This window comes from Lagopus muta, chromosome 34 (genome assembly GCF_023343835.1).
Source record: "Lagopus muta isolate bLagMut1 chromosome 34, bLagMut1 primary, whole genome shotgun sequence".
Taxonomy (NCBI): Eukaryota; Metazoa; Chordata; class Aves; order Galliformes; family Phasianidae; genus Lagopus; species Lagopus muta.
The window spans coordinates 41,983-69,954 of record NC_064466.1 but is presented as its reverse complement, the minus strand read 5'-3'; the positions used below and the strand labels follow the sequence as shown (position 1 = coordinate 69,954).

At 50.5% G+C, this 27,972-nt stretch overlaps 2 protein-coding genes across 8 annotated transcripts in view; one reads left to right on the top strand and one right to left on the bottom strand.

Annotated features, from left to right (window-relative positions):
- LOC125686322 (bromodomain-containing protein 4-like) overlaps positions 1 to 27,972 on the top strand; it is a 73,097-nt gene that overhangs the window by 3,855 nt on the left and 41,270 nt on the right. The window contains 5 exon segments of the mRNA XM_048930110.1: positions 9,429 to 9,523; positions 20,139 to 20,255; positions 21,502 to 21,820; positions 23,640 to 23,777; positions 26,413 to 26,548. Coding sequence (XP_048786067.1) covers positions 20,236 to 20,255; positions 21,502 to 21,820; positions 23,640 to 23,777; positions 26,413 to 26,548 — 613 coding nt within the window. The 5' untranslated portion in view covers positions 9,429 to 9,523; positions 20,139 to 20,235.
- LOC125686324 (uncharacterized) lies at positions 172 to 20,131 on the bottom strand. Of its 7 annotated transcripts, XM_048930113.1 has the most exons (4): positions 7,295 to 9,417; positions 6,449 to 6,909; positions 1,036 to 1,219; positions 172 to 918 (listed from the first exon to the last, which is right to left on the bottom strand). In XM_048930113.1, the coding sequence occupies exons 1-4, from the start codon at positions 7,447 to 7,449 to the stop codon at positions 687 to 689; spliced, it is 1,032 nt and encodes a 343-aa protein (XP_048786070.1). In that variant the 5' UTR covers positions 7,450 to 9,417; the 3' UTR covers positions 172 to 686. The 7 variants fall into 7 exon arrangements, 1 of the variants encoding a protein (XP_048786070.1); XR_007373752.1 differs by lacking the exons at positions 6,449 to 6,909; positions 7,295 to 9,417 and adding an exon at positions 13,019 to 20,131 and having other exon boundaries at positions 1,113 to 1,336; XR_007373753.1 differs by lacking the exons at positions 6,449 to 6,909; positions 7,295 to 9,417 and adding an exon at positions 13,019 to 20,131 and having other exon boundaries at positions 172 to 1,025; positions 1,181 to 1,336.

Below are 27,972 nucleotides of genomic sequence, written 5' to 3'. Positions count from 1 at the left end.
TGTTTGGGATCGGGGATGTTTGTGTCTGCCTTCCTGTTGGGAATCTCCTCGAGCTCTTCCTGCTCCCAAACCTCTCCTGTGGGTGCAGAAAGAAATGGAACCTTTGGCAGGAGGAGCCGCTGCCGTTGGAGCTCTTTGCTTTTCCTTATTGCTGTCCCAGCGCAGGTAAACAAGCACGGTGAGCACGGCAAACCCCGATGGCTGCTTTCCTCGTGGCTGCTTTTCCTCAATTCAGGACGTGCCCAGCAGGAAAGTTGGTGTGCTGTGAGAGAATCCTGGCTTTCCTTTAGCACTCTGCTCCCAGTTCTTGCTGCTGCTTCTTCCCATCTCTGGATTTCCCTCGGCAATTCGCTCTGAGCTGCGATTCTCACTTTTCTTTCTTCCTCCTCGATCTGTTGGGGGTTGGCTCGGAGCTCACGTGGTTCCTCCTTTGCACTGGTGGAATGTTTGGTTCCGTTGTGGTTTGCTTTGCGTGTGGAGCCACCAAAGAGAAAAACAAGCAGGCGTTTGGTAGCAGCGTTCTGTGCTCGCGGGCGGTGGTGGAAAACAATTCGCCCTTTTCCCATCCTTGTCTGCCCCTGGAACGGCGGGGCTCCTAACGGGACAAGGGGGGATGGTTTGAAGCTCAAAGAGAAGAGATTGAGGTTGCGTGTGAGGAGGGAATTCTTTATCCAGGGTGATGAGGATCAGAGCTCCGTCCCTGCAGAGATGGGAGCCAGGCTGAGCTGGTGGGGGGCACGCAGCCTATGGCAGAGGTGGGGCTGGGGGGACCTTGGGGTCCTAGCAATCTGATCGTGCTCTGATCCCGTGGTTCTGTGACCTTTAAGGATCCATTCAAACCAACCCATTCCATGGTTCTGTGACCTTTGAGGACCCTTCCAACCCAACCCATTCCATGGTTCTGTGACCTTTGAGGACCTTTCCAACCCATTCCATGGTTCTGTGACCTATAAGGACCCTTCCAACCCATTCCATGGTTTTGTGACCTTTGAGGACCCTTCCAACCCATTCCATGGTTCTGTGACCTTTGAGGACCCTTCCAACCCATTCCATGATTCTGTGACCTCTGAGGATCCTTCCAACCCAACCCACTCCATGTGACCTTTAAGGACCCTTCCAACCCATTCCATGGTTCTGTGACCTTTGAGGACCCTTCCAACCCATTCCATGATTCTGTGACCTTTGAGGACCCTTCCAACCCATTCCATGGTTCTGTGACCTTTAAGGACCCTTCCAACCCATTCCATGGTTCTGTGACCTTTAAGGACCCTTCCAACCCATTCCATGGTTCTGTGACCTTTAAGGACCCTTCCAACCCATTCCATGGTTCTGTGACCTTTGAGGACCCTTCCAACCCAACCCATTCCATGGTTCTGTGACCTTTAAGGACCCTTCCAACCCAACCCATTCCATGGTTCTGTGACCTTTGAGGACTCTTCCAAACCATCCTAAGGTTCTGTGACCTTCAAGGACCCTTCCAACCCAGCCCATTCTATAACTCTGCATTTTTGGTCTTTAAGGTCTTTTCCAACCTGTTCTGTGATCTTTGAGGTCCTTTCCAACCCAACCCATTCTGTGGTCTGTAAGGACCTTTCCAACCCAACCCATTCTGTGATTCTGTGATCTTTTAGGACCCTTCCAACCCAACCCGTTTTATCACTCAATGCATTTTTGGTCTGTAAGGTCTTTTCCAACCTTTCTGTGATCTTTGAGGACCTTTCCAACCCATTCTGTGGTTCTGTGATCTTTAAGGACCCTTCCAACCCAACCCATTCTACTGTTCTATGATCTTTGAGGACCTTTCCAACCCCTTCTGTGGTTCTATGATCTTTGAGGACCTTTCCAACCCAACCCATTCTACTGTTCTATGATCTTTGAGGACCTTTCCAACCCATTCTGTGGTTCTGTGATCTTTAAGGACCCTTCCAACCCAACCCATTCTGTGGTTCTATGATCTTTGAGGACCTTTCCAACCCAACCCATTCTCTCTCTCCACGCATTTACGCTCTTCAAGGACCTTCCCAACCCATCCTATCACTGCAGCCAGTTTCAGGGAGCCGTGCTGGATAAAAACGCCCACATGGTGAACGGCGCGCTCGAAAAATCTGAATAACGTTAAACCCGTACGCACATAATTAACTAATTACATGTTTAAACGAACTCGGGCGCTTCTGCAATTAAACAGTCTTTTACAGCGTCGTGTCAGCTTAATTTAATTGTTGTCTGCCAGCTTTAATGTTTAATAACAGAGGTAGAGGTGCGCGGATGGGATCGGGTCCCGCTCGCTGATGGAAGTGGCTCTTAAATCTCCCCTGCGCTCTTCCCCAAGCCCTGGGCTGCTGGTGGAATCTTTGCTCGCTGCAGTTTGGAACGGCCTCGTGTAGCAGAGGAGACGTGGAGGGACTCATCCTGCTGCTGGCCTCCCAAATGCGTGGGGCTGGGGCTGCCTGTTTGCTTATCGGGATGAGGAAGCTGGAAGAAATCGATGCGGAGGAGAAACACGAGTGGTTTTTTGGGGTTGGTTTTCTGCTTAAAGAGAACAAAGCAGCAATAAAAGGAGCAGCGATGGGCTGAGATCGCCTGCCTGGTGCTCCGATGACCCGACCCTGTGCCTGGTGCCGGTGCTGTGCAGCTCACCGACGTTCCCTGAGTTGGGAGAAGCAGGAGGAAGGCTCTGCTTGGTGTCACCAAGACGTCTGGGGTTTCGTGGGCAGCTTTATGGAGCAGCACCCCAAAAATGGGAGCAGCCAAAGGGGTGAAATAACCAACGTGCTGAGACCTCTGGAAGCGTGGCTGCGTGTTTATATTGTCCTGTGCATTGAAGAGGGCAACCCCAGGCCTTTGTGCTGCAGCTCCTCACCCCACAGAGCCACGCATCCCTCCAGAGCGCCCCCCCCAGGCCGTGCCCTGCAGCCCCCCGTGGGCAGAACATCGATGGGAGCCCCAGGCAGATAAGGGTGAGTGGGGAGGGCTGTGGTATGGGCTTTGTTTGCGACTCAGGAGCTTCCATGCCTCGTCCTGCTTCTCCCTGCGTGCATCCAACGCTGTCCTGGAAGGCAGAACTCCCTGCAGCCCATCTCACGTTCCACCAAAGCCACGGCTGCTGATGGCTGCTCGGAGATGTGTGGGTTTACAAACACGGCCCGCGTTGCCAGCTGGCTGTTGGTGGAGCTGCAGAGGATCGCTGCTGTGCTCCAAGAGGGAAATTCCAACTATTTGCAGAGCCCGAGGAGAGCAGAAGGTGAATTTGCAGAGCGTTGCTGCTCTCCAGCAGCCTTCATGCGGCGCAGCGCTGCTCTCGCGGGTCGCTTTGTTAGGAATCTCTCAATCTGTGCGCTGTGCAGGAGGGGGGAGCTGCACCCACAGCTGGGACGGCGCGTTGTCCCTGCAGCGACCCCAGCACGGCGCTGCTGGGGCACAGGATGGCTTCCAGCTCTCTGATGCGAAGGGAACGTCCTCCCCTGAGCCCGCGGGGAGCAGCGGCTCTCAGTGTGACAGCTCTGCTGAACAGAACGTGGTTTTCCTGCTCAGAACAGACTGAACCCGCGAAGCACGCGGCATTTTTCACATTTTTCACATGTTTTCTTTACGCCCTGGCTCTTTTTTATCTGCTGGTTGGGCTCTGACCTTGGCTCGCCCTTCCCACCTCAGCTCCTGGAGCCCCGTGCTCTGACTGCAGCCGCGTGCAGGAGGAGCAGCAGCAGCTGCAGGAGCTCAGGCTGGGTTTTCCTCAGAGATCCCAGCTGAAGGAAACTGGCAGCTCCAGGTAGGAACGAATGCATCAGCAGCTGCTGGTGGGGAAGGCGGTGATTCTGCAACCCGTGCTGCTTTGGCGTGGACAGGAGTGAAACTGGTGATTCCAGATGGATCAGAGCTGGGGAACGGAGCGATGCTGGGGGGTTGCAGCCGTGAGCATGGACAGTTTGGGGGTGAGCAGGCGGTGGCTCGCTGGGGTGCAGCCCTGCTGTAGGTGAGTAGCAGCTTGCTCTGAGTGCTGCCCCGTCGTAGAGAAGTGCATTTCTGCTGCAGAATGGGTGCAGGGGTTCAGCTCGGTGTCCCTGGTTGTGTTTTGTGGCCGTGTGTGCGCCCTGCTTGTACTGAACACTTGTTTCACGGCGCGGCAGCTCCATTCCTCCCCATCTCTACCCATCTGGAGGTGGCTCTGCTCAGCCCCGGTTAACAAATGGCTTTATCGACCCCAGACCACATCAGCGTTCCGTTCCCAGCAGCCTGCCTTGGTTATTTGGGCGGCTGGAAGCCCAAGCAGGGAATTCCTGACTCCTTCAGAACCTCAGCTGGATTCCTGGGGATGACTTGGACCTCTTTCAGCGCCGTTAATGCCGGCTTGTGGCTTTTGCTGTGCAATTCCATGAGCTCTGAGTCGTCTGGGGTGCTCAGAGCTGGCACACGAGTTGTTTTATTACCAATGGAGCCATTCTCTCCGTGGTACGGAGGAGCTGGAACGCTTCGGCGTTGAGTAATCCTGATCCCTGCGTGCCCGCAAGGACGCTTCCCCCCACACCTTGCTGCTGAGGGAGCCAGGAAGGCCGTGCTGGCTGACAGCTGAGGTTGAGTTACTCGTTAACCTGACATCTTTCCAAACCCCCTTAATTGATGGTTGTGGCGTTCCTGGGCCGTGCTGACCTGCGCCCGGCGCTGAGCTCGCTTCGCTCCCTTTGGCAGCAGGAGCAGAAATGCGCTCCGTGTTCCTTCCTTCCTTCACCTGGGCCGTGGCTGTGCCAGCAGCAGAGCATCTCTGCGTGGAACAACCTCCTGCTGTGCTGGTTGGAGCCGTGGCTTGGGCCTGGGGCAGCCTGAGCTGCTGGGGGGCACTCAGCCCATTGCAGGACCGGGTCTGAGGGGCTTTGGGCTCCCTTTCAACCCAACCGTGGCTGTAATTCTGTGGCTGTAGTCTTAATGACCCGTCCAAACCCATCCCATGGTTCTGTGACCTTTCAGGTCCTTTCCAACCCAACCATCCCATGGTTCTGTGACCTTTCAGGTCCTTTCCAACCCAACCATCCCATGGTTCTGTGATCTTTAAGGTCCCCTCCAACCCAACCATCCCATGGTTCTGTGATCTTTCAGGTCCTTTCCAACCCAACCATCCCATGGTTCTGTGATCTTTAAGGTCCTTTCCAACCCAACCATCCCATGGTTCTGTGACCTTTCAGGTCCTTTCCAACCCAACCATCCCATGGTTCTGTGATCTTTCAGGTCCTTTCCAACCCAACCATCCCATGGTTCTGTGACCTTTCAGGTCCTTTCCAACCCAACCATCCCGTGGTTCTGTGGTCTTTAAGGTCCTTTCCAACCCAACCATCCCGTGGTTCTGTGATCTTTAAGGCCCATCCCTTAACACCAGGACTTCTCCCCTCGCAGAAGCTGTCGCAGCACCCAGCTTTGCCCTCCTGTCACCTTCAGGTTTCCATCAGCTGCACAGCTGCCATACCCAGGTATTGTCTTGCTTTCAAATGGGAACAAACTCACTCTCAGAGGCATTGTTCGGTGTTCCTGCTGCAGAAAATTGCTGTTTACCCTCCAAGCACGGTGCTGTGCAGGGTTTGGGACTGACTGCAGCTGGTTTAGGGCAGATCTGTGGCATTATGCATGCTGAGCATCAGAGAACGTGCCTGCAAGGCAGGAGTGAGTTTGAGTGAGCTGAGTGGCCTTGTGCTGATTCATTTAAATGCTTCAAAAGCACTCATTGGCTGTGTGTGAGCAGCTCAGCAGCAATTCCCAGCTCCCAAGTGAAGCCTGCTGGTTCCTGTGTTACCCTGTGTTGCCTTGTTGGCCCTTTTGGGGAGGCATCCGGCCTGGATTGTCTGCATTGCCCCTTGGGAACCAGGCTTGTGGTGTTGGCTTGGACGTTCCTTTGGGCTTGGGAAGCCTTTGTGCTGGGGGCTCACCTGGAAATGGGGAGATCCAGGTGAATTGCAGCCAAAGTTCTGTGCTTGGGACCCCAAAAAGGGAAGCGTGGTTGTGCTGGATGGCAGTGGGCAAGCTGTGAATCAGATCCCACTGCTTGAGAGGCCCAAGAAGGCGACGAATGGTTGTGCTGGATGGCAGCAACCACATTTAAAGTCTGATCCTGCTGTTCCTTATTTACTGTTGGGCGTCTGTGGGTTTCTGTGCAGGCTGCCTCGCCTTTCCACTTGTTTTTAAGCTGTGTGCATGGTGGGATGTTGTGTGTGCAGCTCTCCGAGCACGGCTCAGCCCTGCTGTGGCTAAAAGGGGAGTGTGAGGCAGTGCAGTGAGCATGGGCAGCCCGTGTCCCCTGTGCGGTGCCAGCAGGCGCTGCTGGGCCAAAGCATTCGTCTCCCTGTGCTCTGAGGTCCCTTCCAACCGCGCTGTGATCCCGTGCTGCTGTGACCTTTGAGGACCCTTTTAACCCCTTCTGTGATACTGTGATCTTGGAGGACCCTTCTGACCCAACTCATTCTGTGACCTTTGAGGACCCTTCCAGTCCATTTTTTGATTCTGTGACCTTTGAGGACCTTTCCAACCCAACCTGGTCTGTGACCTTTGAGGACCCTTTTAACCCATGTGATTCTGTGATCTTTGAGGACCTTTCCAACCCAATCCATTCTGTGATTTTTGAGGACCCTTCCAACCCATTCTGTAATGCTGTGATCTTTGAGGACCTTTCCAACCCAACCTGGTCTGTGACCTTTGAGGACCCTTTTAACCCATTTTGTGATTCGGTGATCTTTGAGGACCCATCCAACCCATTCTGTAATGTTGTGATCTTTGAGGACCTTTCCAACCCATTCTGTAGTTTTTATAATCTTTGACCCTTCCAACCCATTCTGTAATGTTGTGATCTTTAAGGACCCTTCCAACTCAATCCATTCTGTGATCTTTGAGGACCCTTCCAAGCCATTCTGTAATTTTGTGATCTTTGAGGACCTTTCCAATCCATTCTGTAATTCTGTGATTTTTGAGGACCCTTCCAACCCATTCTGTAATGCTGTGATCTTTGAGGACCTTTCCAACCCAACCTGGTCTGTGACCTTTGAGGACCCTTTTAACCCATGTGATTCTGTGATCTTTGAGGACCCTTCCAACCCAATCCATTCTGTGATCTTTGAGGACCCATCCAACCCATTCTGTAATGTTGTGATCTTTGAGGACCCTTCCAACCCATCCAACCCAATCCATTCTGTGATCTTTGAGGACCCTTCCAACCCTGTCCATTCTGTGATCTTTGAGAACCCATCCAACTCATTCTGTAATTTTTATAATCTTTGAGGACCCTTCCAACCCATTCAGTAATTTTATGATCTTTGAGGACCTTTCCAACCCATCCAAGCAATCCATTCTGTGATCTTTGAGGACCCTTCCAACCCATTCTATACTTCTGTGATCTTTGAGGACCTTTCCAACCCATTCTATACTTTTGTGATCTTTGAGGACCTTTCCAACCCTGTGTGCTTCCACAATCTTCATCCCCCTTTGGGTGTTGAGGTCCCTGGTTGGGATTCATTCCCCTTTGGGCGCTGTGCAGGTGGGAAAGCGAAACCCATGGCCGCAGGAGATGGCAGGGCCGAGCGCAGCCTTGGACTTTGTCTCATGACACCAGTCGCACTGACACGCACATTTCTCTTTGCAACACGTGTCAACGCTTCTCCCTTTCACCCCGGAGCCCTTTGGAGAGTTGGGATTTCCCCACAGCGCTGAGAAACCCAGGCTGTGGGTGTGAATTCAGGCGCAGCGCTTTCCCTGCTTTGAAATCCTCGTGGTAAAGCAAAGCTTCTGGTGTCAGCGGCCGCTCGAGTTGGTGAAACCCAAGCGCAGCAGTGTGGGAAACAGCAGCTCTGGTGACTGTCTGGATTCTGTTGTTGTGCTGGAGCCAGGCAAAGCCTGAGGGCACAGCCCTGCGCTTCTTTATGTGATGAACCTCGAGATGGAGCAAAGCATTCCCTGCTTTGCATCCAGTGAGGGCTTTGTGCTTTCCTGGGTGTGTTTTCTTGCAGTTTAAAGCAAAACCTGAAGCGTCCATCAAAGAGCATCTTGTTGAGTTGGGCCGCGGGGCTCTAAGATGGGTTGGGTTGCGTGGATCCCATCTGCAGGCATGGGATGGATGCTCCCTGCCGGTGTTTTGCTGATAAGGTTGCGTTCAGGAGCCAGGATCTCTGCTGGAGCCGTGAATTAGGAACGGCTGCCTTGTGTCTCAGTGCCCCTTAACCTTAAATCTGCCTCACACATTGCAGGGAAATGAATCTCAGCCCTCAGCTGGGGCAGTTTTGAGTTCTGCCATTCCTTCCTCTGGCTGCATGCGTCCCTGTGGCTCCATGTGTCCCTGTGGCTCCATGCGTCCCTGCGGCTCCATGTATCCCTGTAGCTCCATCATCCCTATGGCTCCGTTCCTTCCTATGGCTCCATGCATCCCAAAGGCTTCATGTGTCCCTATGGCTCTGTTTGTCCCTATGGCTTTATGCATCCCTATGGCTGCATGCGTCCCTATGGCTCTGTTTGTCCCTATGGCTGCATGCGTCCCTATGGCTCCATTCATCTCTATGGCTCCATCATCCCTATGGCTGCATGCGTCCCTATGGCTCTGTTTGTCCCTGTGGCTCCATGCATCCCTGTGGCTCCATGCGTCCCCATGGCTCCTTTCCTTCCCATGGCTCCCTTCCTTCCCATGGCTCCGTCCCTTCCTATGGCTCCATCATCCCTAATGGCTCCATCATCCCTATGGCTCCGTTCCTTCCCATGGCTCCTTTCCTTCCCATGGCTCCTTTCCTTCCTATGGCTCCCTTCCTTCCCATGGCTCCATTCCTTCCTATGGCTCCATGCGTCCCCATGGCTCCATTCATCCCTATGCCTCCATTCATCCCTATGGGTGAGCCAGGAGCTTGTGCTGCTGGTGCTGGGGTCATGTAAGGAAAGGAGCTGCTCAGTGCAGTGCTGGGCTGTGTGCAGCCTTGGAGGATGGATTTAAACCCTGACACGGCATCTGCTGTGGCTTTCCTGCAAACCTTGTCACAGCACAGCTCTGTTCAGGCAGTCCGTGAGCGGTTTCTGGTGTTGCAATGCATTTTCCTCTCTTGAAGCAGTTGTCCTGTGACAGCCCTCACACCCTGCTCTCGGGTGAGCGCGTAACCTTAAAACCCAGCACTAAAACAGCAATTAGTGCCTGCTGGTAATTGCCCAGCAACCGGTTCTACAGAGCGGTGCTGAGCCGGGCTCTTCCCCTCGCCCTGGGGCTGTGCTGAGCTCACTTAGGGGTGCATCACTCCTTTATGGAGATGAAGGCCTTCCCTCTGCGCTGCAGGAACTGAGCTGTGCACGTCTTCAGGGCGAGCTGCAGATGGGTTGCTGTGGCTCATCTGACTCTCCTTTTTCTTCAAAAATGAGAAGGAAAGTCAAAGATGCTACGAAACGAGAGCCATCCTAAAGTGAGACCCCGTTTCTTTTCCTTGCAGATCTTTCTTCCAGCGGTAGCCTCAAAAATGGAGGTGGGAGGGCTTGGCTGGTGAAGGAGCAGCACCCGACACCTCGAAGGGTCGAAGGATTTAAGGTAAAGCCCGCGAGTTCTGCTCTGTGCAACACAGTGCGTGCTGCCTGCGGGGCAGGGGGCAGCCTGTTCCCTGCTTTGGGGTCAGAAATGCCTCTGCTGGGGGATGGAGAGGAGAAAAGGTGGCGCGGAGGGCAGTGGGAGCTCGGGGGTCGCTGCTCTCTAAGCTGTGCTCTGATGGGAGCCACGCTGCTGCCACTGGGTCCGGTTTATTGTCCTCATAACTTCACACCCAGCTTCAGCCCCCCGTGCTGCAGGAGCTGATGGTGGTGGGGTGCGAAGCTCCACGCGGTGCGGCTGTAATTTGGGACTGGCTGCATCTTGGGCCGCTTTTCTGGCATTTTAGAACATCCAACCCAGGCTGACCTGGGAGCCACTCGCTTCCCATCGCGCCTGCGTTCTGCTGTACGTCTTTTCAGTGCCTTTTCACAGATAATTCGCTCCTCCCAACGCGTTCTGTATCTGCTAAGGCTGCCACAAAGTGCTTGGGAACAACTGGAAAACTCCCCCAGATACCAACTATTGTTATTGCGTGACTTCAGCTTTAAAGGTCCCTGGTTGGCATTGGCACCTGAATTCTTTGGCAGGCTCGCAGTGGGAGGAATGTTCCCTGCAGGACGTAACGCAGGCACGGGTGGTGATTGGCTTCCTGCAGTCTCCTGTGGGAAAGCCCTTGCTTTAACCACGCACGCTGACCTTGGAGCCTTTTTTTTTGCTAACGAGCAGCAAGAAATAAAACAGGAGAGAGGGGGGAAGCGCTCTTTCCAGGAAAAGAGCAGCTCCTGTCAATACTGGGCTGGATTACAGAGCAAGCATCACGTCTTCTCCGCTCGCTGCAAGCTTTGCTCTTCTGGAGGGTGGAAATAGTCTGAAGTTTGAGTCATGTACACAGGACGCCGTGCGAATGCGTCACCGTGGGTAAAAGATGAGAGTAGGATGGGGAAAGCTGTTGGTTTTGAGTCATGCAGCCCCGTCAGCGCCACGTCCTGCTGCCTTCTCCCTCCATCTGCTCGCTGCTTTGCTCTGCTGCTCTCACTGTGCGCCCTGGGGGCCAGCAATGCCAGTGGTGGCCAACAGGTTGATGGACAGTTGAACAGCAGCTGACCACAAGCCAGCAGTGCACCCTGAAGGCCAAGGAGGCCAATGGCAGCCAACAGGTTGACCAACAGTAGACCAACAGTTGACCAGTGGTTGACCAACAGGTTGACCAGTGGTTGACCAACAGTTGACCAGTGGTTGAGTGGCAGCTGATCACGAGCCAGCAGGGCGCCCTGGTGGCCAAGAAGGCCAACAGAACCCTGGGATGCTTTGCCCAAAGCGTGGCCAGCTGGGTGCTCTGCACTGGGGAGGCCCCATCTGGAGCACTGGGCCCAGTGCTGGGCTCCCCAGGTCAGGGCTGATGGGGAACTGAGCCCAGCGGAGGCTGCGGAGATGCTGGGGGCCTGGAGCACCTCCAGGCTGAGAGGCCTGGGGCTGTGCAGCTGGGGAGGAGAAGGGCTGAGAGGGATCTGAGAGGATGGGGGGCAGCAGGATGGGGCTGGGCTGCGCTCGGTGGTGCTCAGTGACGGGGCACAAAGCAGAGATCAGGGATTTCCATCTGAGCAGGAAAGAAAAGTTCTGTGCTGTGTGAGTGGCAGAGCCCTGGCACAGAGATTTGGGGGGGGGGGGTTCTTCTGCCAGGGAGTGATTCGGGCCCATGGAGATCCCTTCAAGCCCTGTGGTTCTGCTATGGCTGGAGGTGATGCATGTGGAATAGGTGCCAAAGTGTTGAGATGCGCTCTGGAGGCTGCACAGAGCTGTGCTAAGCACCATGAGAGCTGCCTGCAGGAGGAGCTGGAGGCCTGAGGCAGCATTGGGGCCCAGCATCCAGCAGTGGGGGCCCAGCATCCAGCAGTGGGGGCCCAGCATCCAGCAGTGGGGCTCAGCATCCAGCAGTGGGGCCCAGCATCCAGCAGTGGGGCCCAGCATCCAGCATTGGGGCTCAGCATCCAGCAGTGGGGGCCCAGCATCCAGCAGTGGGGGCCCAGCATCCAGCAGTGGGGCCCAGCATCCAGCAGTGGGGCCCAGCATCCAGCAGTGGGGGCTCAGCATCCAGCAGTGGGGCCCAGCATCCAGCAGTGGGGTTCAGCATCCAGCAGTGGGGCTCAGCATCCAGCAGTGGGGCTCAGCATCCAGCAGTGGGGCTCAGCATCCAGCAATGGGGCTCAGCATCCAGCCCAGGCCAGGCAGTGCACAGCATTCCCGTGTCTCAATCCATCCCTGGCTCTCAGCAGAGCTGTTCTGTGTGCTTTGTCTTCACCCTCCAAGTCCTGTGTTGCTTTTGGGGTGAATTCTTCTGGTATGCAGTACGTGGTGATGGATTGTCACAAATGTTTGGGGTTTTTGAGGGGGTTTTAGGGAGGGGGGGGGATTATCTTGAGCAGGAACGGTTCCTGTCCAAAGAACTGCCTTGGTAACCAAACGTGGGCACAAAGAGGGTTTGTTTTAGTTGTAAACTGTAAAATTTGTAACCGTGCTGAGGGGGAGGAAGGAAGAAAAGCAGATAAAATACTGAGAATTTTGTGGTGTGGCCTAAAAGCAACCTGCAAATCACAAGCAGGAGGAGCAGTGCCTGGCAGCAGAGAGCAGCAGTGAGGAGGATGGTGATGGACAGGTGAGCTCTGGGGAGGAAGGTCTCACTGGGGGCCTTCTGCCTCCACCTTCCAAAGCTCCCAGTGCGGGGTGCAGTGCACACGTCCTGCTCCAGCTGCTCTTTCTGCTCGCTGGGTTGAGCACAGCTTGGCTGGTTCTGCTCTTCCAGATGGGGGGAAGCTTTGCTGGGCAGCCTGGGTGCTCTGGGGCGAGGGCTGCAGCGTGGAGCGTGTTTGATACCTGTGGGTGTTTGAGAGCTCAGAACGTGGTGAGAGGAGAACATATAAACCCATTAAACACGTTTGATTGGAGGTGTCTGAGGCCGTGCATGGGGGTCCTGGGCAGCCTGAGCTGGTGGGGGGCACCCAGCCCATGGCAGAGGTGGGGCTGGGGGGTTTTGGGGTTCTTCCAACCCAACTGGGCTGTCATCCCGTGGTTCTGTGATCTTCAAGGATCATCTGTCCCAACCTTTGTGTGGTTTTGTGGTTTTCTGACCTTTAAGGACCCTTCCAACCCAACCCATTGTGTGATTCCATGGCTCTATGACCTTTAAGGACCCTTCCAACCCATTCCATGGTTCTGTGACCTTTAAGGTCCCTTCCATCCTGACCCACTGTGTGATTCCATGGTTCTGTGACCTTTAAGGACCCTTCCAACCCATTCCTGTTCCATGGTTCTGTGACCTTTAGGGACCCTTACAAACCAACCTATTCCACGTCTCTGACCTTTAAGGGCCCTTCCAACCCGACCCTGTTCCATTGTTCTTGGATCTTTAAGGACCTGTTCCAACCCAACCTATTCCATGGTTCTCTGACCTTTAAGGACCCTCCCAACTCAGCCCATTGTGTGATTCCATGGCTCTATGACCTTTAAGGACCCTTCCAACCCATTCCATGGTTCTGTGACCTTTAAGGACCCTTCCATCCTGACCCGCTGTGTGATTCCATGGTTCTTTGTCCTTTAAGGACCCTTCCAACCCAACCCATTGTTTGATTTCATGGTTCTGTGACCTTTAAGGACCCTTCCAACCCAACTCCATTCCATGGTTCTTGGATCTTTAAAGACTCTTCCAACCCATTCCATGGTTCTGTGACCTTTAAGGACCCTTCCAACCCTTCCTATATTTTTGTGATCTTTAAGGACCCTTCCAACCCAACCTGTTGTGTGATTTCATGGTTCTGTGTCCTTTAAGGACCCTTCCAACCCAACCCATTGTTTGATTTCATGGTTCTGTGTCCTTTAAGGACCCTTCCAACCCAACCCATTGTTTGATTTCATGGTTCTGTGACCTTTAAGGACCCTTCCAACCCAACCCATTCTAGGATTCTGTGGTTCTTTCCCCCATAGTAAGCAGGAGATTTTCCTAACAGACATCACTGACACGAAACCAAGCCTGGAAACACCACTTCCAAGTCTTCCTCCTGATCCCAGCCCTCCTGGCTTTTCCACGAGTTGGAATGCACGTGTGAATTAAGTCAACCTGTGTTTAATTAGCCAAGCTAATTGATAACGAAGCGTTGAGGCGGTGATAGGCGAGGTGTCCAATCCATGGTGCTGTGTAAGGCTGTGTTTGTAATCCCCCATTCGCGTTGAGTTGGTAGATGCACCTCAGTCTGCGTTGTAGCACCGTGCTGGGCATTGCGTGGGCTCAGATTGGCCCTTAATCCTTAATTTATGTGCTATAGTACTATAGTACATGTTGTATGGGCTCAGATTGGCCCTTAATCCTTAATCTATGTGCTACAGTACTATAGTACATGTTGTATGGGGTTAGATTGTCCCTTAATCCTTAATTTATGTGCTATAGTACGTGTTGTATGGGCTCAGATTGGCCCTTAATCCTTAATTTATGTGCTATAGTACTATAGTACATGTTGTATGGGGTTAGATGGTACCTTAATCCTTAATTTATGTGCTATAGTATGTGTTGTATGGTCTTAGATTGGCCCTTAATCCTTAATTTATATGTTACAGTACTATAGTACAGGTTATATGGGGTTAGATTGGCCCTTAATCCTTAATTTATGTGCTATAGTACGTGTTGTATGGGCTCAGATTGGCCCTTAATCCTTAATCTATGTGCTATAGTACTATAGTACATGTTGTATGGGCTCAGATTGTACCTTAATCCTTAATTTATGTGCTATAGTACGTGTTGTATGGGCTCAGATTGGCCCTTTATCCTTAATTTATGTGTTATAGTAATATAGTACAGGTTATATGGGGTTAAATTGTCCCTTAATCCTTAATCTATGTGCTATAGTTCATGTTATATGGGCTTAGATTGTCCCTTAATCCTTAATTTATATGTTACAGTACTGTAGTACATGTTGTATGGGATTAGATTGGCCCTTAATCCTTAATTTATGTGTTATAGTAGATGTTGTATGGGCTTAGATTGGCCCTTGATCTTTAATTTATGTGTTACATGCATATTATATGGGCTTAGATTGTCCCTTTATCCTTAATTTATGTGTTACAGAACTGTAGTGCATGTTATATAGGTTTAGATTGTCCCTTGATCTTTAATTTATGTGTTATATGCGTGTTATATGGATTAGATTGGCCCTTAATCCTTAATTTATGTGCTATAGTACGTGGTATATGGGCTTAGATTATCCCTTAATCCTTAATTTATGTGCTATAGTACTATAGTACATGTTGTATGGGGTTAGATTGTACCTTAATCCTTAATTTATGTGCTATAGTACATGTTGTATGGTCTTAGATTGGCCGTTAATCCTTAATTTATGTGCTGTAGTACATGGTATATGGGCTTAGATTGTCCCTTAATCCTTAATTTATATGTTACAGTACTGTAGTACATGTTGTATGGGATTAGATTGGCCCTTAATCCTTAATTTATGTGTTATAGTAGATGTTGTATGGGCTTAGATTGGCCCTTGATCTTTAATTTATGTGTTACATGCATATTATATGGGCTTAGATTGTCCCTTTATCCTTAATTTATGTGTTATAGTACTATAGTACAGGCTATATGGGGTTAGGTTGGTCCTTAATCCTTAATTTATGTGTTACAGAACTGTAGTGCATGTTATATAGGTTTAGATTGTCCCTTGATCTTTAATTTATGTGTTATATGCGTGTTATATGGATTAGATTGGCCCTTAATCCTTAATTTATGTGCTATAGTACTATAGTACATGTTGTATGGGGTTAGATTGTACCTTAATCCTTAATTTATGTGCTATAGTACGTGTTGTATGGTCTTAGATTGGCCCTTAATCCTTAATTTATGTTTTATAGTACTATAGTACAGGTTATATGGGGTTAGATTGGCCTTTAATCCTTAATTTATGTGCTATAGTACTATAGTACAGGTTATATGGTCTTAGATTGGCCCTTAATCCTTAATTTATGTGCTGTAGTACATGGTATATGGGCTTAGATTGTCCCTTTATCCTTAATATATGTGTTATAGTACTATAGTACAGGCTAAATGGGGTTAGGTTGGCCCTTAATCCTTAATCTATGTGCTATAGTACGTGGTATATGGGGTTAGATTATCCCTTAATCTTTAATTTATGTGCTATACTACTATAGTGCATGTTATATAGGTTTAGATTGTCCCTTGATCTGTAAATTATATGTTATATTACTATAATACAGGCTATATGGGGTTAGGTTGGCCCTTAATCTTTAATTTATGTGTTATATTCATGTTGTAAGGGCTTAGATTGGCCCTTAATCCTTAATTTATGTGTTATATGCATGTTTTATGGGATTAGATTGGCCCTTGATCTTTAATTTATGTGTTACATACATATTATATGGGCTTAGATTGGCCCTTTATCCTTAATGTATGTGTTATAGTACTATAGTACAGGCTATATGGGGTTAGGTTGGCCCTTAATCCTTAATTTATGTGTTACAGTACTGTAGTACATGTTATATGGGATTAGATTGTCCCTTGATCTTTAATTTATGTGTTATATTACTATAATACAGGCTATATGGGGTTAGGTTGGCCCTCCATTTTAATCTGTGTGTTATATTCATGTTGTAAGGGCTTAGATTGGCCCTTAATCCTTAATTTATGTGTTAAAGTAGAGGTTATATGGGCTTAGATTGGCCCTTGATCTTTAATTTATGTGTTATATGCAAGTTATAAGGGTTTAGATTGGCCCTTAATCCTTAATGTATGTGTTATAGTACTATAGTAGAGGCTATATGGGGTTAGGTTGGCCCTTAATCTTTAATCTATGTGTTATATGCGTGTTATATGGGATTAGATTGGCCCTTAATCCTTAATTTATGTGTTACAGTACTGTAGTACATGTTGTATGGGATTAGATTGGCCCTTAATCTTTAATCTATGTGCTGTAGCACTATAGTACATGTTATATAGGTTTAGATTGGCCCTTAATCCTTAATGTATGTGCTGTAGTACTATAGTAGATGTTGTGTGGGGTTAGATTGGCCCTTTATGTGTTACAGTGCATGTTATATAGGCATAGATTGTCCCTTAACCTTGAATGTATGTGCTATAGACATGCTATATGAGGCATTTATCTTCAATTTCTGTGCTATATACATGCTATATGGGCATTTATCTTCAATTCCTGTGCTATATACATGCTATACGGGGCATTTATCTTCAATTTCTGTGCTATAGACATGCTGTATGAGGCATTTATCTTCAATTTCTGTGCTATATACATGCTATATGGGGCATTTATCTTCAATTTCTGTGCTATAGACATGCTATATGGGCATTTATCTTCAATTCCTGTGCTATATACATGCTATATGGGCATTTATCTTCAATTTCTGTGCTATAGACATGCTATATGGGCATTTATCTTCAATTTCTGTGCTATCTACATGCTATATGGGCATTTATCTTCAATTTCTGTGCTATATACATGCTATATGAGGCATTTATCTTGTATTTCTGTGCTATATACATGCTATATGGGGCATTTATCTTCAATTTCTGTGCTATAGACATGCTATATGGGGCATTTATCTTCAATTTCTGTGCTATAGACATGCTATATGGGCATTTATCTTCAATTTCTGTGCTATATACATGCTATATGGGCATTTACCTTTAATTTCTGTGCTATAGACATGCTATATGGGGCATTTATCTTCAATTTCTGTGCTATAGACATGCTATATAGGCATTTATCTTCAATTTCTGTGCTATATACATGCTATATGGGGTATTTATCTTCAATTTCTGTGCTATATACATGCTATATGGGCATTTATCTTCAATTTCTGTGCTATATACATGCTATATGAGGCATTTATCTTCAATTTCTGTGCTATATACATGCTATATGGGCATTTATCTTCAATTTCTGTGCTATAGACATGCTATATGGGGCATTTATCTTCAATTTCTGTGCTATATACATGCTATATGGGCATTTATCTTCAATTTCTGTGCTATAGACATGCTATATGGGGCATTTATCTTCAATTTCTGTGCTATATACATGCTATATGGGCATTTATCTTCAATTTCTGTGCTATAGACATGCTGTATGGGCATTTATCTTCAATTTCTGTGCTATATACATGCTATATGAGGCATTTATCTTCAATTTCTGTGCTATAGACATGCTATATGGGCATTTATCTTGTATTTCTGTGCTATAGACATGCAATATGGGCATTTATCTTCAATTTCTGTGCTATAGACATGCTGTATGAGGCATTTATCTTCAATTTCTGTGCTATAGACATGCTATATGGGCATTATCTTCAATTTCTGTGCTATATACATGCTATATGGGCATTTATCTTCAATTTCTGTGCTATAGACATGCTATACGGGGCATTTATCTTCAATTTCTGTGCTATAGACATGCTATATGGGGCATTTATCTTCAATTTCTGTGCTATAGACATGCTATATGGGCATTATCTTCAATTTCTGTGCTATATACATGCTATATGGGCATTTATCTTCAATTTCTGTGCTATAGACATGCTATATGGGCATTTATCTTCAATTTCTGTGCTATAGACATGCTATATGGGGCATTTATCTTCAATTTCTGTGCTATATACACACTCTGTGGGTTTGGATCATCCCTTAAGCCATGTTTTCTGTTACAGTGCTGTGCTGTGTGTTACATAGGCATAGGTAACGCCTTGCCCCATAGTTGATGTGTTCTAGCCCTCTATTACTTATTACATGGGAATAAATAATGCATTGCTCTCTAGTTCATGCACTGCAGTGCTATATTACTCATTATACAGGCATAGATTATCACTCAATCCATAGTTCATGCATTACAGTGCTATATTACTTGTTATATAGGCATTGATTATCACTCAATCCACAGTTTATTTATTACAGTGCCATATTACTCATTATACAGGCATAGATTATCACTCAATCCACAGTTTATTTATTACAATGCCATATTACTCGTTATATAAGCACAGATTATCACTCAATCCACAGTTCATGCATTGCAGTGCTGTATTACTCATTATATAGCCATAGATTATCACTCAATCCACAGTTTATTTATTACAGTGCTATATTTCTTATTATACAGGCATAGATTATCACTAAATCCACAGTTCATGCATTGCAGTGCTATATTACTTATTATATAGCCATAGATTATCACTCAATCCACAGTTTATTTATTACAGTGCTGTATTACTCGTTATATAGGCATAGATTATGACTCAATCCACAGTTTATTTATTACAGTGCTATATTACTCATTATACAGGCATAGATTATCACTTAATCCATAGTTCATGCATTGTAGTGCTATATTACTCGTTATATAGGCTTAGATTATCACTCAATTCACAGTTTATTTATTACAGTGCCATATTACTCGTTATATAGCCATAGATTATCACTCAATCCACAGTTCATGCACTGCAGTGCTATATTACTCATTATATAGCCATAGATTATCACTCAATCCATAGTTTATTTATTACAGTGCTATATTACTCATTATACAGGCATAGATTATCACTCAATCCATAGTTCATGCATTACAGTGCTATATTACTTGTTATATAGGCATTGATTATCACTCAATCCACAGTTTATTTATTACAGTGCTATATTACTCGTTATATAGCCATAGATTATCACTCAATCCACAGTTTATTTATTACAGTGCTGTATCACTCATTATATAGGGATAAAGCACATTGCTCCACGTCTTACAGCACTGTATTCCATACGATACAGGGACAGGTTGTACTTTATTCCATAGTTCATGCATTATCGTGCTGTGTTGCCTGTTTATACCTATCACGCAGGCATAAAGTATCTTAATCTCTATTCTATCTTAGTTTCTGTCTTGCAGTGCCGTATTACAGGTTGTGTAGGCATAAATGGTGCCTTATCCTATAGTTTTGTGCTGCAGCAACGTGCTGTGCAGCCATATTGCACCTTACTGCGATCCCATGCATTGCAGTGCGCTGCATCTGATAGCAGAGGATCCACGCTGTGCAGTTTACACCTCACTTATGGTGTTTCCTGCAGCTCTGGGTCTCCCTTATGGGTGGGAGAGCTGAGGAAGGAGGGAGGGTGCTTTATGTGCAGCTCATCCGCTTGGAACAGGAAGAGCTGCTGGGATCCCTGGAGAGGACAGAAAGGCAGAAGGAGGGCGGAAGGTGGGACTGGAAGCGACGCTGAGTGCGACAGGAAGCAATGAAAGCATTCAGGACCTGTTGGCTTAGCAAAAACCCTCGGCTCCCTCTGACCTTCGGCTCTCGGAGGGCTGTTGGGAGAGGGAGCAGAGCCGACGGTGGGTCTGGAGGTGAGGGATCGGAGGAGGAACCCCCAGCAGCAGCTCCCACCCCTCACTCCTGCCGGCAGAGACCCAAAGGTGTCTGCAGACCCCTTTTGCTTTGCTCGGAGCCGGGGCTGGACCTGTGCTGCGTGCCAAAGGCAGGACCTGCAGAGGTGCCTTCGTTTCTGATGCCTCCCACCGACGCCTCCGATTAATTGCTGTGTTTGTTTCATCAGATACTCTATCTAAAGGCATTTGTGCCTGAAGCCACGGAAGATAGATGGACAAGCCAAGCAACTTCTGACCCTGCATCATTTTCTGGGGCAAAATTGTATGGCAATGTATCCTACAAGGTAACGTAGCCCCTGCAGTGAGTGCAGAGGATTCCTTTTGCTTGGCCACCAGCTGTCACACAGGGAAGGGCCCTCATGCCACGCATCCCAGCCTCGGCTCAGTGCAGCTCAGAGGCAAAATCAGAGGGATTTGGCAACGAGCTCAAATCCGCCTTGCGTCCCCAATCCCGCTGTGTGTGCAGGCAGGTCACTGTGTTAACGGGGCAGGAAAGCAGCAGGCGACAGAGCTCAGATGCTTGCCAGCACCTCGGCACAGATGGGGGCATCCAGGTGGCACAGAGCTGAGAACAGCAGCTGTCAGACAGCTGGAAAAGCACCCAGTGACCCCAAGGGCTGCGTCAAAGGGCTGCTGGTGCCTCCCTCGCTTTCCCCAGGTATCATTGGAACGGCAGAGCTCCCGCTGAACTCAATCTTTGCACCAAACTTTGCACTGTTGTCTTTAATGCTAAGCTTCAGCTGCTCCGTTTGGCCAGGGTGAAAAACAAACACCCTGAAAACAGTGAGGGAGCAACAGCGCAGCTTCGGGGTGTGCTCAGTCGGTCAGGGTGCGAGTTCATGGTCAGGACTTGGTTCCCATTGCTTCTAAAGGCAGACAGGCTGAGTGAAGCCCTGCAACAACGCCTCCGAGGCGACAGAAACGCGTTGTTATCGATTTCTTGGCCTTCAGGATGATGTTGGAGTGACGTGGCAAAAGCAGAGGGGGGTCTGCGTGGTTGTGGGGTTGCGTGGTTGTGCTGCGTGGCTCCTGTGATGCGCTGCAGGAGCTCAATGCTGGCCTAACAGAAGGAATTGAGCATCGCAGTTGGGGGGGAGCTGGCGTGGTGGGGGGCAGCTGCAGCGCTGCAATGGACTGAACTGAATGAACACCTCTTGTGCTCTTCCAGATGAACCAAACCTTTAGGTTTTGGCCGGAGCTGAAGCTTTGTGCCCACAGCTTTGCTCCTTTGAGCCTCCTTTACCCCCTAGCAAAGTTCCTAATGGAGCACTGTTGAGCAGATGAGGTGAGAACAAGGCTGGAACCAGCGCTCCCTATGGGGCTGATTGCTGGGTGAAACAGCAAATGGCCTCACAACACCCTTTGTTGCCCCGGGGTGCAGAATCCTGGCACGGTTTGGTCGCTGTGCTCCCTCACACAGGCTGCAAAGCACAGAGCCAACCTCACCAAACCCACCCTGCTTCTTTGTAAGCAGCTCCGCAGCCCTTCAAGCGAAGCCGGGAGTTGACCCTTCCCCTTTCTCTCTTACAGGGTGTCTGGTGAGGAATGCAATGGGATCAATAGCATGTCTGCAGAGAGCGGCCCCGGGACGAGACTGAGAAATCTGCCAGTGATGGGCGACGGCCTCGAAGCCACCCAGATGTCGACAGCGCAGGCGCAGGCGCAACCGCAGCAAGGCAGCACCGTCGGCGTCAACCCCCCTCCTCCAGAGACCTCCAACCCCAACAAACCCAAGCGGCAGACCAACCAGCTGCAGTACCTGCTCAAAGTGGTGCTCAAAACGCTATGGAAGCACCAGTTTGCGTGGCCTTTCCAGCAGCCCGTGGATGCTGTCAAGCTGAACCTCCCCGTGAGTAGATGAGGGTGGGGAGGTTTCCCCAAGTGGGAGGAAGGAGAAGGGCGGGCGTTCACCTTTGTGCCAAAGGGAGCCTTTAGGAAGGAGGTGCTGAGGCTTTGCTGAGTTCAGCTGATGGTTTGGCTTGAAGGGTGATGGGAACCCAGAGCCATTGGGGTTGGAGTCTGGAGTTTCCCCATTCCAAGCTCCCCAAAGCGATTCCCTGGGGTATGGATTGATGCTCGGCTGAACATGAGCCCACAGTGTGCCCAGGTGGCCAAAAAGGCCAATGGCAGCCTGGCCTGCATCAGAAACAGCACTGCCAGCAGAGCAGAGAGGTGATTGTTCCCCTATATTCAGCACTGGTGAGGCTGCACCTCGAGTGCTGTGTCCAGTTTTGGGCCCCTCACTGCAAGAAAGATATTGAGGCCCTGGAACTTGGTTCAAAGGAGGGCAACAAAGCTGGTGAGGGGTCTGGAGCACAGGGATGGTGAGGAGAGGCTGAAGGATCTGGGAATGTTCAGCATGGAGAAGAGGAGCTCAGGGGGGACCTCACTGCTCCCTATGGCTGCCTGAAGGGAGGCTGCAGGGAGCTGGGGGTCGGCCTCTGCTCTCGTGTCATCAGGGATAGGAGCAGAGGGAACGGCTTCAAGCTACGGCAGGGGAGATTCAGGCTGGACATGAGGAAGAATTGCTGTTCAGAAAGGGTGGTCAGGCACTGGAATGGATGCCCAGGGAGGTGGGGGAGGCACCGAGCCTGGGGGTGTTGAAGGAAAGGCTGGATGTTGTGTTGAGGGACGTGGTTCAGTGGGAGCTGTTGGTAAGAGGTGAGCGGTTGGACTGGAGGAGCTTTGAGGTCTGTTCCAACCTTGGGGATTCTATGATTCTATGATTCCCTGCAGTGCACGGGGGGTTGGAGCTCTGCAGAGAAGGAGACGCAACCACTTCTCTGTTCCAGGGCTCTGTCCATTGAAATCCCATTAAAAATGCCCCTGAACAAACCGTGGCACACGTCAGCTTTCCTCTTAGGAAAAGCAGCAAAGCACTGATGTCCTCAGACACCCAGGAATGGGGACAGAAGCTCCAGCCTGGCTGTGGCCCAGCTGATGCTTTGGGTTCCAGTTCACATTTTGGGATCTTTTAGAACGCTCTCCAAGCATTGAGGGCTTTGGGGGCTCTGTTCCTTTGGCTTTTCCACGCCGATGGGGCTCTGGTTCTTCCTGTGGGGGTGGAGGTGGAACAGAGTGAGCCCTTCCCAGCCAGTTCCCCACCTGCCCTGAGCTGGGGAGCTCAGCACTGAGCCCAGTGCTCCAGGTGGGGCCTCCCCAGCGCAGAGCAGAGAGGAGATGAGCTGTTCTCCATCATACAACACCTGAGCTGTCGGATTTCTTGGCAGCAGAACCCCACAGACAGCTTTGCTTCTATAGCAACGGCGTTTCCAGTCCTCCCTAAAAATAGCAGCACCTTCCTTCGTATTATCTGGATGCCTTTAAGGGGCTGAAAGCGAATCTTATTTCCTCCCTTCTCCACGTGTGGCTGCGCGACCTCAGGGTCAGTTGTTCCAAGTTGGGTTTTCAGCCCCACGATGATCCCACGCAGCCAATGCTGGTTCTGTGGCTGTGGCCCTGAGAAGGGGAATCACACAGAAGCCCCAAGCAGAGCACAGCATCACCCCTCACCTTTCCCCACTCGCCTTTCCCTGCTGCGTTCTGTGGGGTTTGCCCAATAAATGACTCAGACAGTGGCCTGGGGAGGGGGGTTGGATCCTCTTGGAGCTGAGTTTGGGGACAATAAGGATCCCATCCTTATCTCTGTGCCTCTCTGCCCTCTGCAGGATTATTATAAGATAATTAAAACGCCGATGGACATGGGAACAATAAAGAAACGCTTGGAGAATAACTACTACTGGAATGCTCAAGAATGTATCCAGGATTTTAACACGATGTTTACAAACTGTTACATCTACAACAAGGTACGATGAGCTCCTCTGCGTTTTCAGAGGGGATCTGCTGGTCTCTGCAGGCTCCGTAGGTCCGTTGTGTTGTTTGTAGCTCTGTGAAAAGCCAAATTGTGGCTGCCTGCTTTGGAGCTCATAACTTTGACGTGGGGGAAAGAACAGCGCTGCAGAGAGCAGTGCCTGGAGCGATGTCCTGCCCGGCTCTGCTTCCATTGCACTGCAGAAGATTCCCCTCCAGACAGCAGAAAGATCCTGGAAAGCACTGTGTAAACAGTTATGGAACCACTGGGGGTGCAGGGAGGGGATGTGGAATGTGAGGGAGCGCCGCGTTCACCGCCGATGGGCTGGGGAAAGGAGCTGAGCATCAGCGCAGCCTTTGGGTGCTGTGCGAAGATGGGAAAGCAGCACATTGGCAGAGGCTGTGCCAGGAAGATGCTGCTCAGAGCTGGAGGTGCTGCAGAGCCTCGTCTGGGAGCAACGGCCCCCAATGGGGAGTTTGCTGCTGTCCTCAGAGCAGCAGCAGCGCAGCGTCCCTGCAGCCCTGCCCCGGTTCAGCCCCGTCTCAGCTCCTGCCCTCCCCGTTCCTCCCAGCTCTTCTCCCTGGTGCTTCACCCTCCATTTGACCGCGTTCTCCTCCTCTTCCTCCTCTCAGAAACGTTGCACAAGACCCAGTTGGTTCCAGATGTGTTGTTCCAGCTCCATGGCCGCTCACTGGAGGGTTGGCAGGCAGCTCCGTGGTTCCTTTCCTCCACTCCTCACTCCCCAAAGTCTCTTCTTCTTCCTCAAAGCTCCTCCTTCGTACCCACGCTGACCGCTGGGGGTGACTTCCCAAGGTTTGCGCTCCCTCTTTAACCCACAACAACTTCAGGCCCCGGCAGGCACTGCTTGTTACTGCAGATATTTCAGTCTTATTTGGGTTTTACATTCTTGTCCTGTTCTGGTCCTTCCAAGTAATGCCTGTGGCCTTTGCCTTCTCTGCTTTGAGTCAACACAGTGCAGCTGGAATGAAGCTCTGAAGGCTTCAGACCGTCCGTGTCTGCATTATTTGCTGCCACATTCCCCCATCTCCCCATTTTCCCACTGCAGTGCCTTCCCATTCCTTTCTCCCTCACCCTTCCCAGTTCTCCATTCTCAAGAAATGGCTTTTGGACCACGCAGAGCCTGCAGACTGTCACCATTTCTCATCTTCCATCAGGCCTGGCTCTCGTTGGGCTCTTGGATGCCCTCCTTTGCTGTGAAACAAGCCTTCAGAGCAGCTGCCAGGCCTTGTTGGTGCCTTTTGCATTGGATTCCTGGCCGGTTCTTCCTGTTCTCATCATTTCCCATCGTGTTTGAGAGCAAACATCCAGCCCAGTGCCGTGCACTCATGGCAATTAATTCAGAGCTCGTCAATGAAATGTTGATGCCCAGCTTTGCAGTTTGCAGCTGCGCCGCTGCAGAGCACTTCCAAAGGATTCATCCTCTCACCACCATCCTTCACACCTCCCTTGGCCTTTGCAAATGGAGCTTCCTGCTCCCAGCCTGCAAGGACTTGTGAAGGTGTTGACCTCCCCCATCCCCACCAGCCGTCCTCCTCCTTCACTTCTTCTCCTTCCCCAGTGCATGGGATGCATTTCCTTCAGAGCTGATGCTGTCGTCTTCCATCTTCCTCCCACACGGGTGCTTTGCTGAGGGATGCAAAGTCAGGGGGAAATGACAGCCTGTAGGGACCCTGAGTCTTCTTTTTGTAGAATGACAGCACAGCTTTGGGTTATAAAGAGCCTTGGAGATCACAGAACCGTGGAAAGATGGAATCTGTTGGTTTGGAAAGGGCCTAGAGACCACAGAATGATGCAGTGGGCTGCATTGGGAGAGTGCAGAAAGGTGGCAGAAGCACAGGATGATGGATGGCCTCAGGCACCTCCAGGGATGGAGCACAGGAATGGGCAGCAGTGCCAGCGCCGCAGCGAAGAGTTTCCACCTCATCTCCCATTTTCCCCCTCTTTCTCCTCCTCCCTCCATCCAGAAAACAGCAGCACTGCCTGCATGGCTCAGTTTATCCTGCCATCACCCCTTATGCGCCCCTCTTCTCTTTCTCCTTCTCCCTCCATCCAGAAGACAGCAGCACTGCCTGCACTGATCAGCGCGGCTCAGTTTATCCTGCCATCACCCCTTATGTGCCCCTCTTCTCTTTCTCCTCCTCCCTCCATCCAGAAAACAGCAGCACTGCCTGCACTGATCAGCACAGCTCAGTTTATCCTGCCATCACCCCTTATGCACCCTGCACAGCTCCCTGCCCCTCGTCCCTCCATGCCTTTACAGCACTGCAGGACAAGGACTCTTCTTGTTCCTTGCTGTGTGCTCAGGACGGCAGTGTGGCAATGGAAACAGGGCCAAGAAAGATTGCGGTGTTCAAAAGCTACAGGACTTGCAGAGCTGGGAGATGATAAGGATTACAGTTTGCAGTCCGAATTCCACATCCCACCCGTGCCTCACAAAAAACCACCCCGAATTGTTCCTGTTTCGTTTTTAATTGGTCTTTATGATTAAGTTTGGTGTGAAACGGAGAAAAAAGCGCGGGCAAAATCTTTGTGGCGATCTTGGTTTGTTTAGATGTAGCAGTCCTTGTAGAGATGTGCCTTGCCTGATTTGCTCTCTCTCATTCCTCCAGCCAGGAGATGACATAGTCTTAATGGCAGAAGCTCTAGAAAAGCTCTTCCTGCAGAAAATCTCCGAAATGACGCAGGAAGAAACTGAAATCGTTATAGCCCAGACAAAAGGGAGAGGACGCGCACGGAAGGAAGCAGGTATGGCGCTCAGCCACAGCTGGGGGCTGGTATTGGGGCCAGGCGTGTTCCACGTCTCCAGCAGGGAGCGGGGTTGGAACGTGTTTGGTGGTGGAGCAGAGCTGGGAGGGGTGGCTGCCATCACAGGAGGCTTCTACACCTATGGAGGAACGACGCAGCATCCGTCTGGGTTGGGGCTGAGCTGTGGAAAGGAGGGCTGTGGGGAAGGACCTGGGGGTCCTGGTGGCCAACGGTTGACCAACAGTTGACCGTGAGCCCAAGTGGGTCCTGGTAACCAATAGGGGCCAGTAATGGTCAACAGGTTGACCAGTGGTCGACCAACAGTTGACCGTGAGCTCAAGTGTGTCCTGGTAGCCATTAGGGGCCAGTAATGGTGAACAGGTTGACCAATGGTCAACCAACAGTTGACTGTGAGCTCAAGTGTGTCCTGGTAGCCAATAGGGGCCAGTAATGGTGAACAGGTTGACCAGTGGTTGACCAACAGTTGACCATGAGCCCAAGTGGGTCCTGGTAACCAATAGGGGCCAGTAATGGTGAACAGGTTGACCAGTGGTCGATCAACAGTTGACCGTGAGCCCAAGTGTGTCCTGGTAACCAATAGGGGCCAGTAATGGTGAACAGGTTGACCAGTGGTTGACCAACAGTTGACTGTGAGCCCAAGTGGGTCCTGGTAGCCAATAGGGGCCAGTAATGGTGAACAGGTTGACCAGTGGTTGACCAACAGTTGAGTGTGAACCAGCACTGTGCCCTGGTAGCCAATAGGGGCCAGTAATGGTCAACAGGTTGACCAGTGGTTGACCAACAGTTGACCGTGAACCAGCACTGTGCCCTGGTAGCCAAGAAGGCCAACGGTGGCCAACAGGTTGACCTCAGTGGTGGCCAACAGGTTGGCCAGCAGTTGACCACGAGGCAGCAGTGTGTGCCCAGTGCCCCTGTCTTGTCACTAGGGCCCACCAAACGCAGCCCAGCCCCATCCTGCTGCCCCCCACCCTCTCAGATCCCTCTCAGCCTTTCTCCTCCCCAGCTGCACAGCCCCAGGCCTTTCAGCCTGTCCCCACCAGGAGGTGCTCCAGGCCCCCAGCATCTCCGCAGCCTCTGCTGGGCTCAGTTCCCCATCAGCCCTGACCTGGGGAGCCCAGCACTGGGCCCAATGCTCCAGACGGGGCCTCCCCAGTGCAGAGCACCCAGCTGGCCACGCTTTGGGCAAAGCATCCCAGGGTTCTGTTGGCCTTCTTGGCCACCAGGGCGCCCTGCTGGCTCGTGCTCAACTGCCACTCAACCACTGGTCAACTGTTGGTCAACCACTGGTCAACTGTTGGTCGACCACTGGTCAACCTGTTGGCCGCCATTGGCCTCCTTGGCCTTCAGGGCACACTGCCGGCTTGTGGTCAGCTGCTGTTCAACCACTGATCACTCGGCCACAG

What these genes read in the sequence shown, in the direction of transcription:
- LOC125686324 (XM_048930113.1), bottom strand. Translation starts at nt 7,449, where the DNA reads ATGAAGATTGTGGAAGCACACAGGGTTGGAAAGGTCCTCAAAGATCAC. An exon ending in GACTGGAAGGGTCCTCAAAG is followed by an intron (nt 1,220 to 6,448) that starts GTCACAGAATGA and finishes GGGTCCTTAAAG; the next exon opens with GTCACAGAACCATGGAATGG. An exon ending in TCATGGAATGGGTTGGAAGG is followed by an intron (nt 919 to 1,035) that starts GTCCTCAAAGGT and finishes TGGGTTGGAAAG; the next exon opens with GTCCTCAAAGGTCACAGAAC.